This window comes from Myxocyprinus asiaticus, chromosome 11 (genome assembly GCF_019703515.2).
Source record: "Myxocyprinus asiaticus isolate MX2 ecotype Aquarium Trade chromosome 11, UBuf_Myxa_2, whole genome shotgun sequence".
Taxonomy (NCBI): Eukaryota; Metazoa; Chordata; class Actinopteri; order Cypriniformes; family Catostomidae; genus Myxocyprinus; species Myxocyprinus asiaticus.
The window spans coordinates 47,611,447-47,629,180 of NC_059354.1; the positions used below are offsets into that span (position 1 = coordinate 47,611,447).

A 17,734-nucleotide genomic window follows, 5' to 3' on the forward strand; every position below is an offset into this window, starting at 1 on the left:
TTTTATCATTCAATAATGATAAACCATGGTTTACATGTCTGTGGATAATGCTGTCAAAATGGGACTGCATTATATCCTGAAACACCTCAACAGACCTGGGATTTATGCAAGGATCCTATATGTGGACATCAGTTCAGCCTTCAATACCATCATGCCTGATCTTCTCTCAACCAAACTGACCCAGCTCTCCATGCCCAACCCAATCTGTTGATGGATCACCAGCTTTCTGACAGATAGGCAGCAGCTAGTGAGACTGGGGAAACTCACATCCGGGACCCTCACTATTAGCACTGGTGCTCCTCAGGGATGCGTTCTCTCTCCACTGCTCTTCTCCCTGTACACGAGTGACTGCACTGCAAAGGATCCCACTGTCAAGCTTCTGAAGTTTGCAGATGAAACCACGGTTATCAGCCTCATCTGCGATGGGGACGAGTCTGCATTCAGATGGGAGGTTGATCAGCTGGCTGTCTGGTGTAGTCACAACAACCTTGAGCTGAACATGCTCAAAAGAGTGGAGCTGATAGTGGACTTCAGGAGAAATCCAACCCCCCCCCTTTTTGGTTTGGTTCAGCCACCAAATCAGACAGAAGGAAACTACAATGGACAGTCAGGACTGCTGAGAGGATTATTGGTGCCCCTCTGCCCACCCTCCAAGACCTGTATGTCTCCAGAGTGAGGAAAGGTGCAGGCAGAATCACTCTGGATCCCACACACCCTGCCCACTCCATCTTTGAACTGTTGCCCTCTGGCCGGCACTACAGAGCACTGAGTGCCAGGACATCCAGGCACAAGAACAGTTTTTACCCTCAGACCATTTTCCTCATGAACAATTAAACTGACTCAGGACATCCCCATAGTGCAATAATGTAAATACATATCTCATGTTCATATGTAAATTCACATATTTAATTCAATAACTGTACATACCCCTACCTTGCACATACATCACCACTTGCATATGTACATATGCCATTCTGTTATATGTCCTATTATTTGTATGTCTATTTATACTCTTACCTTGTTTTATATTCTGTGACTCACTGTTATGTTCTGTGTGCACTTGTTTCTCCTATCACCAAAAAAAAAAAAAAAAAAAAAAAAACATTCCTTGTATACGTGAAAACACTTGGCAATAAAGCTCATTCTGATTCTGATAATTTGTAAACTAAGTAAGTGTTAAGGGTCAGTGTTTAAACAAAGATTTTGTATGAACTGTAAGATTAATGACTAATGTCTTTGAAGTTCATCCTGGGTTAACTGCAGAAGTTCACATAGATGCATTGTCCTTTGTTAGTTGGCTGATGAAAGCTTTTGTTGGCAATTAATTGATAGTATATGTATTCCATTTCAAGAATGTAGTCCATCAATAAACAAAGGTGATGCAGGCAGAGATCAGTGAGGTGCATCACAGTTCAACAGGCAGGTCATTTCGTGGGGTTCATCCTAAATCCAAGGTTCACGCAGTGGCATATAAAGTATCCCATGTCTAACAGCTGGAGTTGGCATCAGTTTATCCTCTGATGTCCGTCGTAAAAGGCTGGAGTGATGTCTGGCTAGCACCGGCTGTAGTTTGTCATCATCACTCAGCAACAAGTAGCAGTGGAGTCCGACACCAAGCAGGAGCGGAGTTGGATCTGGTTGGCTCTGGTAACCTTGGGATACTATGCAAGTGGATGGGGACTGGGACTGTTAAGCTTAGTCCCCATCCATGTTCATTGTATGGAAAAGAGCAGCTTGGACATTTTGCAAAACACCTCCTTTTGTGTATTAAAAACAAAAATAATCATACGGGTTTGCAGTAACATAAGTGTGAGTAAATAATGAGCAAAACACACTTGGGTGAACGATTTCTTTAAAAATGTCAACAAAACTCTGGACATGTACAGTAATCTACACACACCTGTTGGTAAAGATTCTCCCAATAATCCTGAGTCATCAGTCTGAATAGAGAGAGAAAGGCCCAGCCAAAGTTATCAAAGCTTGTGTAATCATAATCGGGATTGGAACCTGTTTTCAAGCAGAGAAATCCCTCTGGACAATGCCTAAAATGCAAAAATATGGGACAGAGTATGTCAAAAACTTGCCAACAGTACTGAAGTTACTCATAATTTATAGTAGTTAGCCTACTGTCAAGTAACACTACAAGTTACTAATAACATGTAGCTGACTTCATTAAATGTTTTTTAAGATACATAAATATCAGATGACAATTTATTTATATAATTAGAACACTATTAATCTGGCACAACAACAATTAAGACAGCATTCAAATTGAACCAACCTAATCTCACAGAATGAACGTTACTATAACTACATTTTTGCAAACTAACTTTTAAGTGCCACGTTTTATGTTTCTTTACAGTTTCCTGGTGAAATGAGCACTAGAGGTGTTACTATCAACTGTGCGTTTAATTCACTTTCACACAAATCCCGACTACAGCAGCTTATTATGACTTTATAAACACTTATTTTTTGCTCTATTACTCACACACTGCTGTTATTGATATCAAAACACTTTTACTATAATGCATCATTTGAAAAACTATGAATTTTAATGCTTGTATTACAGACTCACCTACATTTACACACTTATTCCAATGTGATTAGCTTGCACAGTAGCTCACTTAGACTGTTCGACTTTGGTATTAGAAGACCACGGTTCGAGCCAAGTCAAACATGCAAGCTGACAGTTGAGATGAGAGTGTCGCAGAAGCGACACGAATGACGTGGTTGCTTCAGAAAATGTGCTTTTCATGTCACATTTTGTTTTTGGACACTATTGGTTAGGTTTAGGTGTTGGTTTAGGGCAGGGCTACTCAACTTCGGAAAGGTCAGGGGCAGCAAAGCTGGATCCCTGTACCCTCGAGGGCCGCAGTCGTAATTTTTATGACTATATATATATATATATATATATATATATATATATATATATATATATATATATATACACACACACACACACTACTGGTCAAATGTTTTGAAACACTTGACTGAAATGTTTCTCATGATCTTAAAAATCTTTTGATCTGAAGGCGTATGCTTAAATGTTTGAAATTAGTTTTGTAGACAAAAATATAATTGTGCCACCATATAAATTTATTTCAATATAAAACTAAAATTTTACTTTAAAAAAAAAAGTTGTTGAAATTTATGACTTGGACCAAATAATAAAGCAGCCAATAAGTGCCCAACATAGATGGGAACTCCTTCAATACTGTTTAAAAAGCATCCCAGGGTGATACCTCAAGAAGTTGGTTGAGAAAATGTCAAGAGTACATGTCTGCAAATTCTAGGCAAAGGGTGACTAAATTTGAAGATGCTAAAATATAACACAGTTTTTATTTATTTTGGATTTTGTTTAGTCACAACATAATTCCCATAGTTCCATTTATGTTATTCCATAGTTTTGATGACTTTACTATTATTCTAAAATGTGAAAAAAAATTATAATAAAGAATAAGTGTTTCAAAACTTTTGACCGGTAGTGTGTGTATATATATATATATAAATTATAAGTTAACATTTGAATAATAAGAATGTTGGAATTTCACCTAAAAATGGAAATTCTCTCATCATTTACTCACCTTCATGCTGTCCCAGATGTGTACAACTTTCTTTCTTCTGCTGAAGTCAAATCATGATTATTTTGAAAAAATATCTCAGCTCTGTGGATGAGAGACAGATCAATATTTAAGTAATTGGCTTTTTTACTATAAATCTCCACTTTCACTTTCAGATGTGATGTGCCAGTGAAACTAAAAAGTGGTTACTGAATACTATAAAGTGGAGATTTATAGTAAAAAAGGACCTAAATATTGATCTGTTTCTCACCATACCTATCATATCACTTCTAATGACATGGATTTAACCACTGGTGTCTTATGGATTACTTTTTTGCTGCCTTTATGTGCTTTTTTGGAGCTTCAAAGTTCTGTTCACTATTCACTTGCATTTTTTGGACCAACAGAGCTGAGATTTTTTTCTAAAAAACTTAATTTGTGTTCTGCAGAAGAAAGTAACAAAAAGTAACAGACATCTGGGATGTGTTCATAAACGAGTGATATATCCAAAATTAGCACCAAAGATCATCATAAAGTCAAAAAGATTTGTTCACCCCCCTTAGCATTTTGCACCTAAGTAGATCACTAAAAAGCATTTATGTGATGGCATCTAAAGGCCGTCACTGCAGGAAAAACGATATATTATTTTTTCCTGTAAATACTGTTGTCATGGCGAGTACATATATCTGATGAGCTATTCAAGAGATTGGACAGATTCGCGCCATGTTGAGTACGTGAGATTGCCATGCTCAGATATTATTTGTTGTTTTTATGTATTTATTTGTAACATCCTCTTGGAGTTGAATTCCCTCTCTAATGTAATACAATGTAGAAAACTAGTGTAAATCCTCATGAAAATGGACACCTCACAATTCATACAGATTTGATAGGCTGCTGATAAATATATTCCTGATGATGATATCATAAAGCGGGCCGCAAACGTTTGCTCGAGTTGCGCTGGTTTAGGGCAAGGATGTTTTTAGGTTTTTTTCACCTCTTATTTGCATTTAGATCACTACTGGTTAGGTTTAGGTAAAGTTTTAGGTTAGGGAGGTACGTTTTACTCATTAAAACCTCCAGCTAATATTCACCTTAAAAATCTTGTCTGATTACGACACCATTTAACTCATTTTTGGCGCCCCCCGCTGGATATTTCACTGGGAAACTGCAGCGAAAAGTATAATCAGGCACGTAATTTTGATTTTCAAAAATCTTGCCATGGTCATGTAATGTTCATCAGATCAGGCTGAATTGAACAAATAAAATGTACACAAAATACAGCTAGAAACACACTTATTTATATAAGGGATCTGAGTGACAACATAGTAACAAACAGCGGCATTTAACTAAATATTTCGCTACGATGTTAAGAAACTAGATATTAAATACAGCACAGCAACTTCTGTGGAGTGCAAAGGAATTATGCTTAACCCGTTCATTACATGAAATGTCTGAATGAACTGATTCATTCAAATGAATCAGGCTTCCTAACGCTACATACAAGAGAGAACATTGTAGGAAAACGTGTTTGATTATTACCTCGGTTCTCGCAATACTATGTGACAAAAACTGTGATATAGCAATTTGCTTCTCGACACCGCTTCTTGTCGGAAAATGTAGCTCGGTAGCATTATTTTAAAAAACAACTCAACTTCTGTTGTCATAGTTTTCCAAAAAATGTGGTAATAGTAAACGTTTTTGAAGGTCTCAGTTTTTGTGGAGGAAAGCATTGTTCCAATGTGGATGAGAGGAAGCTTGTAACTGAGGATCTTGATGAATAATGTAAGAAGGGAAAATGCCGCCATGGTTTTAAAAGAATGCCTTTAAAAGAATGCCTGACATCCTGGTCTGTTTGCACATGTTTGTCGTGGAGGATGTTGCTTACCCTGCATCACTGCTTTTCCCACAGATCAGAGCCTTCTTTCCTGATATCATATAATGATTATCTAAAGTAAAAAGAAGAGAAAATCTTTAAATATCCATTACAGAATTCATGAGCTATAGTGCATTAGGTGGTTTGTGCTATAGTACGATAACTGGTTTATCTGACAAAATTTTGGTCCATTAACAAAGCATTGCTCTAAAATATTATACATTTCAATTTGAATTTGATTAGAGAATACTGCAGTCATGTAGCAGTCGATTTTACAATTGCATTTTGTTTTGCAATGAGTCTGCCAAGAGCCGATAATCTCAGGACTCGTGCATTTCCAGTAGTAAAATAACATGGCGAGTGAGTTTCGTAAGATAAAGGATGCTGCACCCCAAGCGAATGTGCAAATTGTCTAAACAGCAGTCACATTAGTGCATATTTAAAGGAATATTTCACATGAAAATGAAATTTGTCATCACATAAAATGTCATTATTTACTCAGCCTAATGTCGTTCGAAAACTGTATGCTGTTATGTTTTGACGTGGAACACAAATTAAGGGTTAACATTTCACAATAATATTGTATTTGTTAACATTAGTTAAAGTTTAGCTTTATTGGTCTATTACTCACACAAAGCCATTGTATGACTTAAAGGGATAGTTCACCCAAAAATGAAAATTCTCTCATCATTTACTCACCCTCATGCCATTCCAGATGTGTATGACTTTCTTTTGTCTGCTGAACACAAATTAAGATTTTTAGAAGAATATTTCAGCTCTGTAGGTCCATACAGTGCAAGTGAATGGTAGCCAGAACTTTGAAGCTCCAAAAAGGAGATATAGCATAAAGGCATAAAGGCAATCCATATGACTCCAGTGGTTTAATCCATGTTTTCTGAAGCGATCCAGTTGGTTTTGGGTGAGGACAGACCAAAATATAACTCCTTCTTTACTGTACGTCTTGCCATTGAAGTCTCTAGGCACGATCAAGATTTCATGTGCAGAGCGCTAGATGGCGCTATAGGAATGTAACCATGTAATCGAGCTTAAAATCATGATCGCCAAGGAGACTACTGGATTATGTTTGTTGACTTGATCTGGGCCCGTATTCACAAAAAATCTTAAGGCTAAAAGTAGCTCCTAATGTGGAAATTTAGGAGCAACTCTTAAAAATTAGGGGCGTGTCACTCCTAATTTTAAGACTCGTAAAATTTTCATCTGAGTAATTCATGAAGCATTTTAACGCTAAAAGTAGCTCCTGAACCCACGACAGCTAAGAAGTCCTTCTAAATCCCTAAGAGTGACCCACAAATGATCTGAAGCATGTCTTCTGTCGTCAATCCACATTAAAAACAATGTATTAGAATATTATCATGACATAAACCTTTTAAAATGCTATCGCCTGAATCACGGTGTTCATTTGCAAAATCATCTATCAAACTATATATGCCCTCTCCCGACCGCACATCGTCCAATAATTCATGTTTTCTAATGGATGCACGCTCGCTGCAGAGAAGAAATATCTATCATTATATTTTACATATATTTTCCACTATCTGTCTATTTTATATTACATTTGCTATATATATTCTATGAGGAATCTGCTGAGAAATAGCGCTTCCCTGTCTACCAATCACTTTGGGCGATACAAAAGAGTGCGCTAATAAAATGTGACGTCATCCATAGCAACGAGGACAACTCCGCCTTACTCTTAAATTAAGATTTCCTACAGAGCTGTGATATTCTTCTAAAAATCTTTGTGTTCAACAGAAGAAAGAAAGCCATTCACGTCTTAGATAACATGAAGGTGAGTATTTTCATTTTTGGGTGAACTATCCTTTTAATAATCCTTGAAGTATAGCAAACAAGTAAAACTGAACTTTTATGGTGCTTTTTTGTGTTGTTGTTTTGTTTTTTTGTCCTTTTTGAAGCTTGATAGATGTGGTCACTATGAACTCTCATTATATGGCAAGAGCTTCACAAAGATTATTCAAACATTACAGCATATGGGTTTGAAATCACATGAGTAAATAATAAGATAATTTTCATTTTAGGGGAGAACTATCCCTTAAAGAACAAAACTTGGTTAATACTAAAGGCATTGTCCTCAGCCAGCAGCACACCAGATTACCTCACTCTTACATGAGTGCTTTCCCCCATTATGCTACTTTAAAATGGATATCATGTTCTATTCCCATAAGAGTTAGCGGGAATTCCTCTCTCTTATACTTTCTCTCAAACAGGTTTTTCATGACTGGCACTAATGTAAACGTCCATAATGCTGAGTGCTGACAGCTGGCTGTCTGGCAGATACGCGTATCACTTACACAACATTTCCTATTCAAGCCTTGTTACTATATTGGACCTGTCACTCTTCATTTGCTTTACTTTGGCCCTGATCTAAATGTCCCTCACACCACTCTCAGCTTTCTGCTGTGCTGAAACCTCTCTTCAGCTAAAATTTAGGAAGTAAATGATCAATTCCACCAGGATTAATTCAATGAATTAAAGGAATAGATCACCCAAAAACCCCTATGACTTTCTTCTGTGGAACACAGAAGGAGATATTAGACAGTTGTAAAGTGAATGGGGACTGAGGCTCAATTTCTGCCTAAAATATCCTTTTTGTGTTCCATGGAAGAAAGTCACATGAGGGTGAGTAAATATTTTTTTTTACACCTTTAAAGTAAATTCAGCCAATCCCCGAATTATTTGCAATAATTCGCAACTGTCTTGTCTTATTACCATTTTATGTTTTTATTTTTGTGGTAATAAGACTTTATTTAAAATCAGAATACTTACATTGACAAAAAAAAAACAAAACAAAACAAAAAAAACATTTCTTGATAACAAGGCAGCAAACAATCATGATTATAGCTAGCTGAAATTATTGTGATACATACAAACATTTGCTGTCAATATTGGTTTTTTTTTGTTTAGTTAAAATTGTGTGTATCTCCATGTATTGTTTGTGTGTGTGTGTGTGTGTGTGTGTGTGTGTGTGTGTGTGTGTGTGTGGGCAGGTTTAAGTGGTTTATGAGGACTTTTTTTTAGGTTACAAACTGGTAATTACAAGGGTATTATGCTATAAATGTGGTTTATGAGGAAATTTCTAGTGTCCCCATAATTCAAATCGCTTAAAAAAAAAAAACATACTAAACGATGTTTTATTGAAAATGTAAAAATGCAAAGTTTTTTGTGAGGGTTAGGTTTAGGGGTAGGGTTAGGGTTAGGGGATAGAATCTATAGTTTGTACAGTATAAAAATCATTATGTCTATGGAGAGTCCTCATTATGATAGCTGCACCAACATGTGTGTGTGATTTAACATGAAAATATGTAAATATGTAAGGAATAGTTCCCATTAACATTCCTTGGATGCATGAAAGCAACTAAGGGTTTTGAAAGCCTAGCCTCATATTTGCAAGCATTGCTTCAGCTGTTTTGTGTTGTAATAATCCCGGTGGAACGGAACGTCATATGTTGATGTTCAAGTGCGGCTCTATAAGGTCCTGAATCATAGCTAGCAGACCTTGAAAATATTTGCCAAAGCTAGCATTCTATTCTATTCTATTCTATTCTATTCTATTCTATTCTATTCTATTCAGCATACAAATGTAAATGCTAGCATGAACTCACCAGGATTACTAATATAATTCTTGCAGTAGTCTGTGTTGGTGGCATTACAGGCAGGTGTCCAGTTAAGATACAGATCTTTGTTCTCATCCAGGGTGGCGTTGGGCGGCTCCAGTACACATTTATGTTTTAAACTTCCCATGAAAAGCTGAAGTCCGACCAAGGCAAAGACGCTTAGGCAAAACAGGGTCAATATCATCACATCGGACAGCTTCTTCACCGACTGGATCAGAGCTCCAACGATTGTCTTCAGCCCTGTGTGAATAACAGAGGAAACCATTCATGGTGGTCTCACTGCAAAATAATAAAACAGCTTTTGTTTTTTTTAAGTCAAATAAGTAACTGATGATTATTTCCACTTTAAATTGCATTTAAATGTTTTAAGAGAAACTGTGAATGTGTCGGGATAACAAGCTAGAGCTACACATGCAAATAACTGCTGCTATTTGTTATAACAGAACAGCGACTACATGAAGACTTGCAAGACTGTCACAGCACAAATGTATATCACAAAAGGAGAGGAGAAACAAGTGCACCAACACTAGCTCAAACTAAGGATGGGTCTCATTAGGTTCTAGTTCTGATTCCAGTTCCACTTAACAATTTTGGCTCTTTGGAAATTCTATTAACAATTCTTTCAATAATTTTTTACTAAATCAGTACACTGATTTAAAATCTTTTTTTTTTTTTTTTTTACCAGAGGCTTTAGTCATTATTTTACTTTCAAAGTAATCAATACACAGCATATCAGTACACTGATTTAAAACCCATATGCTTTTTTGTATCAAAGACTTTAGTCATAATTTTACTTCCATAGTAATCAATACAGTACATCAGTACACTGATTTAAAGGGGTATATAAGAGTTAATTGAACTATAAAAACTTACTGTAAGTTTCAGTTTCCTCAATAGAAAAATAGCATTTATTTAAATCAGGCTGTTGAAACAGCTCATTTGGAATTTGTGGAATGTGACGTTACAAGGACTAAATACATCTGCATATGACAGCCTCTTCAGCAAGACATCGATGTCAAGTTATAATGCGCTGTGTCTTGCTGAATGCGTCCTGTACTGTTTTTGCACCCATCTGTGCTATATTTCATTGTTGGTCTTTTGTAAACATGCACTATATGGACGTCTTTGATCGTTTTGATGCGTTTCTGGTGATGAGTTTCTTCCAATTGCTTTTAAGATATGGCTGAGGGTCTGCATGATGTTAGCCAATCAGAACAGTATGTATTTACATTGAAGTCTTAAAGGGCCAGATAGCTTAAAACTGAGCGTTTCAGACAGAGGGCCAGAGACAGGGTGGAAAATGATCATATACCGTATTATCAAATTATGACTGTTTTGGTGCAAAACAACTTTACTGACATTATAAGTGGACCTCAGGGAAGATAATACATTTATGAAAAATAGAGTATGTCATGACCCACTTGCTTTTTTGTATCAAAGAGTTTGCCAGTGCATTATTAGACACTATAGATATAAATATAAAACATACTGAGTTTAATCTGCTGAAGTTTAAAATCTCAAAACAATCATTTTCTCAGGCTGCAGCTTGCTAAGCTGCCAGGTCTTTCTCAGTCTCTGTCGCGAACATGTTACGGGAGCCAGCTGATATGTGTGATATCTGTGCAGTGTGTAAACCTCACTCCCCTTGCCTCAAGAGGCACACTAGTGGCTGACGCTAGAGGTTGTAGCCTTTAGCCTCTTAGTTAGCATGCCCGCCTCCCATGCCAGCTGACGCTGGTTCAAATACCGCTCGGAGTGGGTCAAGCAGGCCGGTAACACATGCAGGGTCTCTTTCACGGATTCACTTTTAAAACTGTCTGAGATTAACGTGAGTGACCATTTTTGGGTGATGCAAAGAGATACGGCAGCTGTGTGATGTTCAGTCAAGTGAGCGTGTACCTCCCGAAAAATTATTTTAGCCACAGAAAGTGAAGAAAACATTAGTGAAGTTTCGCCCATTGCACAATGGTGCCTGGGTTTGTTTCTGGCAGGCAGCAGATGTCCTAACCCATACAGCAGATGCCCTAACCCCGCCCCCACCCTAATCTGTAAGGCTGAGTAGCCTGCCAGGAACAACTCAGGACACCTATCTCCTATCGCATAAAGTTTCAGGAAGTAAAAAAAAATGGATACTGTATTAATGATGTAATTTTTTTAACACGTTGAACAAAAAATATTAATCGCAGAGATTAACGTGATACATTTCCCAGCCCTACTCTAATGTCTGTGTGTTTTTAATGGTGGCCAGTTTCTCTCCTTAGTTAATATTGCTAACTCACAACTCACATAAAGCATTATTTATTTTGCTGTGGCACTTTATATTCAGTAGCGTTGCATGTACGAGTATTATAGTACGATATACCATCAACATTGGTGGAAAAATGCAGATGTTCAAGAACTGCAAACTGAACAGAACGTTATAAAAATCATTCGGCTCCAGAACTGCTTCTGAATAAAACATGTTACGGATTCCCAACCCTAGCTCAAACACAACTACAATCCCAAGCAAAAGCATAAATCACTATTCTAATTTCATAGCTTCAGCTAATCAAATCTTTTCACTTTTATTGCGAGAAGCAAGTATACAAGAAATAAAACTGGAAAAAGACTCTTATTAAGCAGTTAGAAATTAAAATACTAGACATGCTTGTCAACATAACTTTGGTCTATGATATAGTGGTCTGTCTGTGTAGTCAGACCTTTGCCCAGCTCTTACCTGGAATAACGGATATAGTTTTGAGGGCTCGCAAAACTCTGAATGCTCTCAGGGCAGACACATTGCCCAGATCCACAAACTCTGTTACATATCTGAAACATGGAGGCAGGGAGATCATACACTGCAGGACATTCATGACACAGGATGGACAAGAGGTGCGGGGTGGCAGTTAGGGTTAAAAGGTCACACAGACGTTGGAAACCTTAATGTTATCTCTGCTTACCTGGAATTACTGAAATAGTTTTCAGAGCTCTGAGTACCCTGAATGTGCGTAGGGCTGATACATTGCCTACATTTATAAACTCTGTAACAAACCTGTAGAACCAAATGCACAGTTACAATTGGAGCTGTTTGGCACGGTTGGCACCATTGATAAATGTCAGATGATATTTGATTTTTGTGAAAAATATAAAGTATTTTTGAGGTTTGTAATTAACAGAGAATGAGTTAAGCCTTGAAGATACATTAAAATATGTTTGCTGTCAAACTAGGGCCTGGCAAAGCAGCCAGACTTCCCCTTTGGTTTTAAACAGACAAAATATGACAATCTGAGAAGTTTTCCCACACAGTCTTAATTAAGTTGGACAAACTTAATTAGCACCACATACTCTAATTTTTATATACAGTGAAAAAGTTTAAAACTATAAGCATATAAACTGTGATAAATCAGTTCAGTAGCTTCATACTGGATATCAAATGTTAGGAACCATAAAAAGGAAAAGCTAAGTGATTGCTTTTAAAAATGTGAATGGACCCTTTTCACATTTTCTGGTTTGGAACTCTGAAGTAAACTATGTCGGGGTAAACTTATATAGCAGTGAATTGATCCAATAGAAAAAAATAAAAAAAAAATTATTATTAATGCCAGGGTAATAAAATACAAAGATTAATGTTATAGATTTACACAAAATAATTAACAAATTAAAAGTATAATAAAGTTTGCTACATTTAGACTGCAAAATAAAATCAGAAATGCAGTTCATCATAGTCTGTGAAAAGGATCCATTGAGAAAGTAAAAGGGGCATTTCTGATTTCATGCCTATTTTAAACTGCGTTAGAAGAAAAAATGACACATTTCACCTTTAAGCAATGAGAATAAATTATTATTGTTCATCTTGTCCTTGTAAACATTTGCAGTGTAGCCTCCCAGGCAGCTGATTTGGGGTAAATAACTTGTTATATTCATACTTACGCCATTACAATAACAATAAAGTCCAACCAGTTCCACGGGTCCCTGAGGAACGTAAACTGACCCACACAGAATCCCCGAGCCGTAATCTTTATGAGCGCTTCAAAGGTGTATATCCCAGTGAATGTATACCTGCAACCAAGAGCATGAAAGGAATAGTTCACTCAAAAATGAAAATTCTCTCATCATTTACTCACCCTCTTGCCATCCCAGATGTGTATAACTTTCTTTCTTCAGCAGAACACAAACAAAGATTTTTTAAAGAATACTTCAGCTCTGTAGGTCCATAAAATGCAAGTGAATGGTGACTAGGATTTTGAATCTCCAAAAGCACATATAGCCATCATAAAAGTATTCCATACAACTATAATTTTCCCCTACCGATTTCAGACCAGCTGAGGAATCAGATGATATTGGCATGCCAATGCGCTTTCGTCACGCAAGAGGCAGTTTGAACTCTACCCTCGTGAACGTGCATACCTCAGCTGGCCGGAAGCGAACATTTTTAGTTTAGTTTTAAATATTGATCTATTTCTTACACACACCTAGCGTTTCGCCACTGGAGTCATATGGATTACTTTTATGATGGCTCCATGTGCTTTTTGGAGCTTCAAAATGTTGGCACACATTCACTTGCATTGTATGGACCTACAGAGCAGAAATATTCTTCTAAAAATCTTCATTTGTGTTCTGCAGAAGAAAGTCATACACACCTGGGATGGCATGAGGGTGAGTAAATGATGAGAGAATTTTCATTTTTGGGTGAACTAATCCTTTTACTGCACTGAGTAATTTAAGACAAAGTTCAACGGTATGCTTGGTTTAATTACTATGTAAATATATTCTAACTTGAAACAAAGAGAGCGCAACTCACTCGACATTCTTGGCCCAGTCTGGAGTTTGTGCGTAGGTCATGAAAGCGCAGTTGGCCAGTATAGTAAACATAATAATCATGCTGAACAATGTGAAAGCCTCAGTCAAGGAAAAAAAACAACCAAATACCATCTGCAATTATACTTTTTCTGCAGTGTTTAAAAAATATTTTTTTTTCACAATCAGGCTGTAACTTCATGGATTTTTAGCTTGTAAATATTGCATTATTTCATGTAAAAGCATAACACCCATTCAGAACATCAAATCAGTTTTAAGCATAATTTTATTTTCAGTATTTGAAAAGGATATGAATGTACCAAAATCTTAATTGATATTTTCCTCAGAGGGTTGAAGGGACTGAAGATGTACAAGGCAGGAGAGGCATTGAAGCGGGTGATTGTCTTCTGTTTGTTAACTACTATAAAAGTCTAAAGAAGAGATAAGATGAAGATTAATTAAGAAAAACAGTGTTTGCAACAGGTCGGCAAAGAAACAATGACATGATGTGACCTGATTATTTCTTCTCAATTTGCTGACAAAATTCTTAATTCTTTCTTGTAAAAGTGATGTTTAAAGCATCAAATGAGATCTAGGGTTTTGGGTCATAAATCAAATCCCACCTCTTCATAAAACCTAGTCAAACAAGTACATATCAACACTCACTGTCTGGTTGCTGTAGAACTGGTCCAGGTCTTCCAAAGGTGTGGACAGAAATTTTCTGGGAGGGTCTCCATATATAAACGGCAGTTTTTTCCCAGCCTGCAGGCCACTGTTGGGTTTCGTGCCACTTCCATCATCTTTACATCTCTCCCGTTTCTCCTTTGACTTCTTGGCATTCTCCTCCACGATCCGGCTCTCGATGGCCTTAAGAGATTCACGGGTGAACTGACGGAAACTTTTTGGTCCTGGTGGGGTAAACATCTGCGCCATCTTCTCCTCCTGAATCCTGAATGTTTAGAGTGATTCGCAACACGTCTGCATGAGAATCGACTGGTAGGACCACAGTGAGAGAGACAAAGAGACAGAAACACACTAAATGTTACTTAGTGACCGTATGGTAAACCTTCTGCACAACCCTTCTAGAACCACAAAGAATCATCCTATACTGTAAGTGATGGACACACCTTCTTTACTCAAAGCCATCATCACCTTTATTAGGAGATGAGCACTCTAAGAATCAGGGTTATGCATGCCAAATAATCAATTATCGACTATATTGCAGTCCCGCCCTGCTGCAAAAAAACTAAATAAAAAAAAACTGCTTAAACCTAAAACCACAAAGGATGCTCAACTAGTAGAGCATGGCACCAGCAACATCAAGGTCATGGGTTTGATTTCAGGGAACACACATTCTCTGTAAGTTAATTTGGATGCTTTTGGGATAAACAGACTATAGAAATTGAGTACAGGTATTTTCCTTTTAATATATTTTCAGTTCAGTGTATTTTTAATGCATCCAGGATGTATTTTGATTTATTTACAGTTATTACACAGCTCTCTAGAAATACTCAATTCTGATTGGTCAATGATGCCATCCAGCGGTCAGATATATCTATGTAACAACCTCACATCCACATATCAGACCACTCATTCAGGTTCTGCGAGCCGTCTCTCCTGCCTCTCGGATCACTGCGCGATCTCTACAAGTAAGCTAATAAAATAATTTCAACTCAACTCAATGTTTCATGTGCATTTATTTATTTATTTGGTTTGTAGCCGTGTAATAAGAAGGATAATGTACAGCCAGCCGGTTGTTATCGCAAAATAAACCCCTTCAGGTTGACGCTTCGCGTCGGGGTCCTGATATACTGTGTGATAACAACTGGCTGACTGTATGTTATCCCTTACTTAATTTATTACTGTTAATAATAACTTGTATAGAAGATGTAGATTCGAGTTCATTAAAACTTCACATTGTAGATTGTGGGATATTTTTCAAATATTTTATATGAAATTAAATGAATACAATAAATAACATACCTCTACACTGGTGACGGTGAGATTTCAGGTCAATGTCTAACGTCAATGCAAACTAATGCTCTCCCGGTGAGAACTGACGTGATTGTTGTTGTGGCTGATACAGAGAGACCGGTGGATAAACAATGCATGTTGTCATGTTGTACTTTAACACACTATCACGCAGGGCCGAAGAGTCTAATCGGGAGGACCGGGAGAATTCCCGATGGGCCACTCAAATATTGGCCCGTCATGTCCACATGTTGAATAATAAACATTCAGTCGTGTAGCATAACAGTTACCAACTGTCCGTATCATCGGGTATAGCCCTATAAGGGATCAGAATTGCGTTCCGCATTATAACTGACGCAGTCTCTACCGTATTTTATTGCCTCATACTCAAACAAACGAGAGAGTGGGCTGTGAGAGACAAAACATTGGCTGCTGCGCCACTACACTTCACTTGACAGCAGGGGAAGAATCACAGAAGATTCAGCGAGAACAAACGTGCTTAAGGTATCAGATCATCACAGGTTCAGTACTGACTGTAGTCTCACAATCTCTATCAGTTAATCTCTGAAAGTAAGTATTCATTGCAGTACAGAGTTATCACAATATTCGTTATTGTTACTTAAAGGGATAGTTCACCCAAAAATGAAAATTCTCTCATTATTTACTCACCCTCATGATATCCCAGGTGTGTATGACTTTCTTTCTTCAGCAGAACACATTTGAAGAAAAATAGAAAAATATCTTAGCTCAGTAGGTCCTTAAAATGCAAGTGAATGGCGATTTCTCTTTTGAAGCTCCAAAAATCACAGACAGTCAGCATACACGTCATCCAAACAACACCCGCTGTTAAACGAATGTCTTCTAAAGTGACACGATCACTTTTGGTGTGAAAAAGATAAATATTTTTTAACTCTATATCATGCTTCCGCTGAGCAATGGTATGCGTGTGTCACGTAACTGCATTGGCATTTGAAACATGCAAGAACTGACACACGTGTGTCACAGCCGGAAGAGCAGCGCTGTTTACAAGTGAGAAGGAGGAACGCTGTACAAAAGCTTTGTTAATTTTGGTTTAGATCTGTATTGATCTGTTTCTTTACTCATAATGGAGCATTTGTGTGCTTATCCTGGATGTCTCAACCGAGAGTGATCGTGTCACTTTAGAACAGCTGGAGGCGTATGGATGATGTTTATGCTGACTGTCTGTGATTTTTGGAGCTTCAAAAGAGATATCTCCATTCACTTGCATTTTAAGGACCTACTGAGCTAAGATATTTTAATATTTTTCTTCAAATGTTGTTCTGGTGAAGAAAGAAAGTCATACACACCTGGAATATCATGAGGGTGAGTAAATAATGAGAGAATTTACATTTTTGGGTGAACTATCCCTTTAAAGTAAATCAATACATATGCAACCACACGACACGGTATGAAAATAAGGGGACTTTAAAACTCTCAAAATATTAAACGAAATGAAGTAAACTGCACAGAGTGCCTTAAATAGTGTATTCTGCACTCAAGCCCGATCTTTTTAAAGCGACAGTAACCATATTGCCAGTGTCCATAAAAATGTACATTCCAAGTAAAATAAAAGTACAGATTTGTTTGAATTTGGCTTTTTTTCCCCCCAGTGGAATGTAAAAGTGTAAAGACAATCACTCACCCTTCAGTAAGTTTCTTGAACATTTTATTACTGCACATATTTTCACTAGATCGGTTGCTTTGTCAATTAACATTTTTAAAATACAAAGCTCTGAAAATTTGAATTGCGACTCTTCACATCTTGAAATATTTATGCACAGTTACAGTTCTATAGTGCTATTATTTTCCTAGGTAGACTTGACATTAAAATTCAATTATTTTTGCAACAGATGCAATAAAATCTTAAGTCAGAAGGCTGAAAT

At 37.1% G+C, this 17,734-nt stretch overlaps 1 protein-coding gene across 1 annotated transcript in view; it reads right to left on the minus strand.

The window, feature by feature from the left end:
• Positions 1 to 17,734, minus strand: part of scn1laa (sodium channel, voltage-gated, type I-like, alpha) — a 91,619-nt gene that overhangs the window by 44,922 nt on the left and 28,963 nt on the right. The window contains exons 3-10 of the mRNA XM_051710272.1: positions 14,526 to 14,852; positions 14,172 to 14,290; positions 13,864 to 13,953; positions 12,993 to 13,121; positions 11,800 to 11,891; positions 9,072 to 9,323; positions 5,446 to 5,506; positions 1,901 to 2,042 (exon numbers count right to left, since the gene is read on the minus strand). Of these exons, the coding sequence (XP_051566232.1) occupies positions 1,901 to 2,042; positions 5,446 to 5,506; positions 9,072 to 9,323; positions 11,800 to 11,891; positions 12,993 to 13,121; positions 13,864 to 13,953; positions 14,172 to 14,290; positions 14,526 to 14,792 (1,152 nt within the window). The 5' untranslated portion in view covers positions 14,793 to 14,852. The remainder of the gene's footprint in view (positions 1 to 1,900; positions 2,043 to 5,445; positions 5,507 to 9,071; positions 9,324 to 11,799; positions 11,892 to 12,992; positions 13,122 to 13,863; positions 13,954 to 14,171; positions 14,291 to 14,525; positions 14,853 to 17,734) is intronic.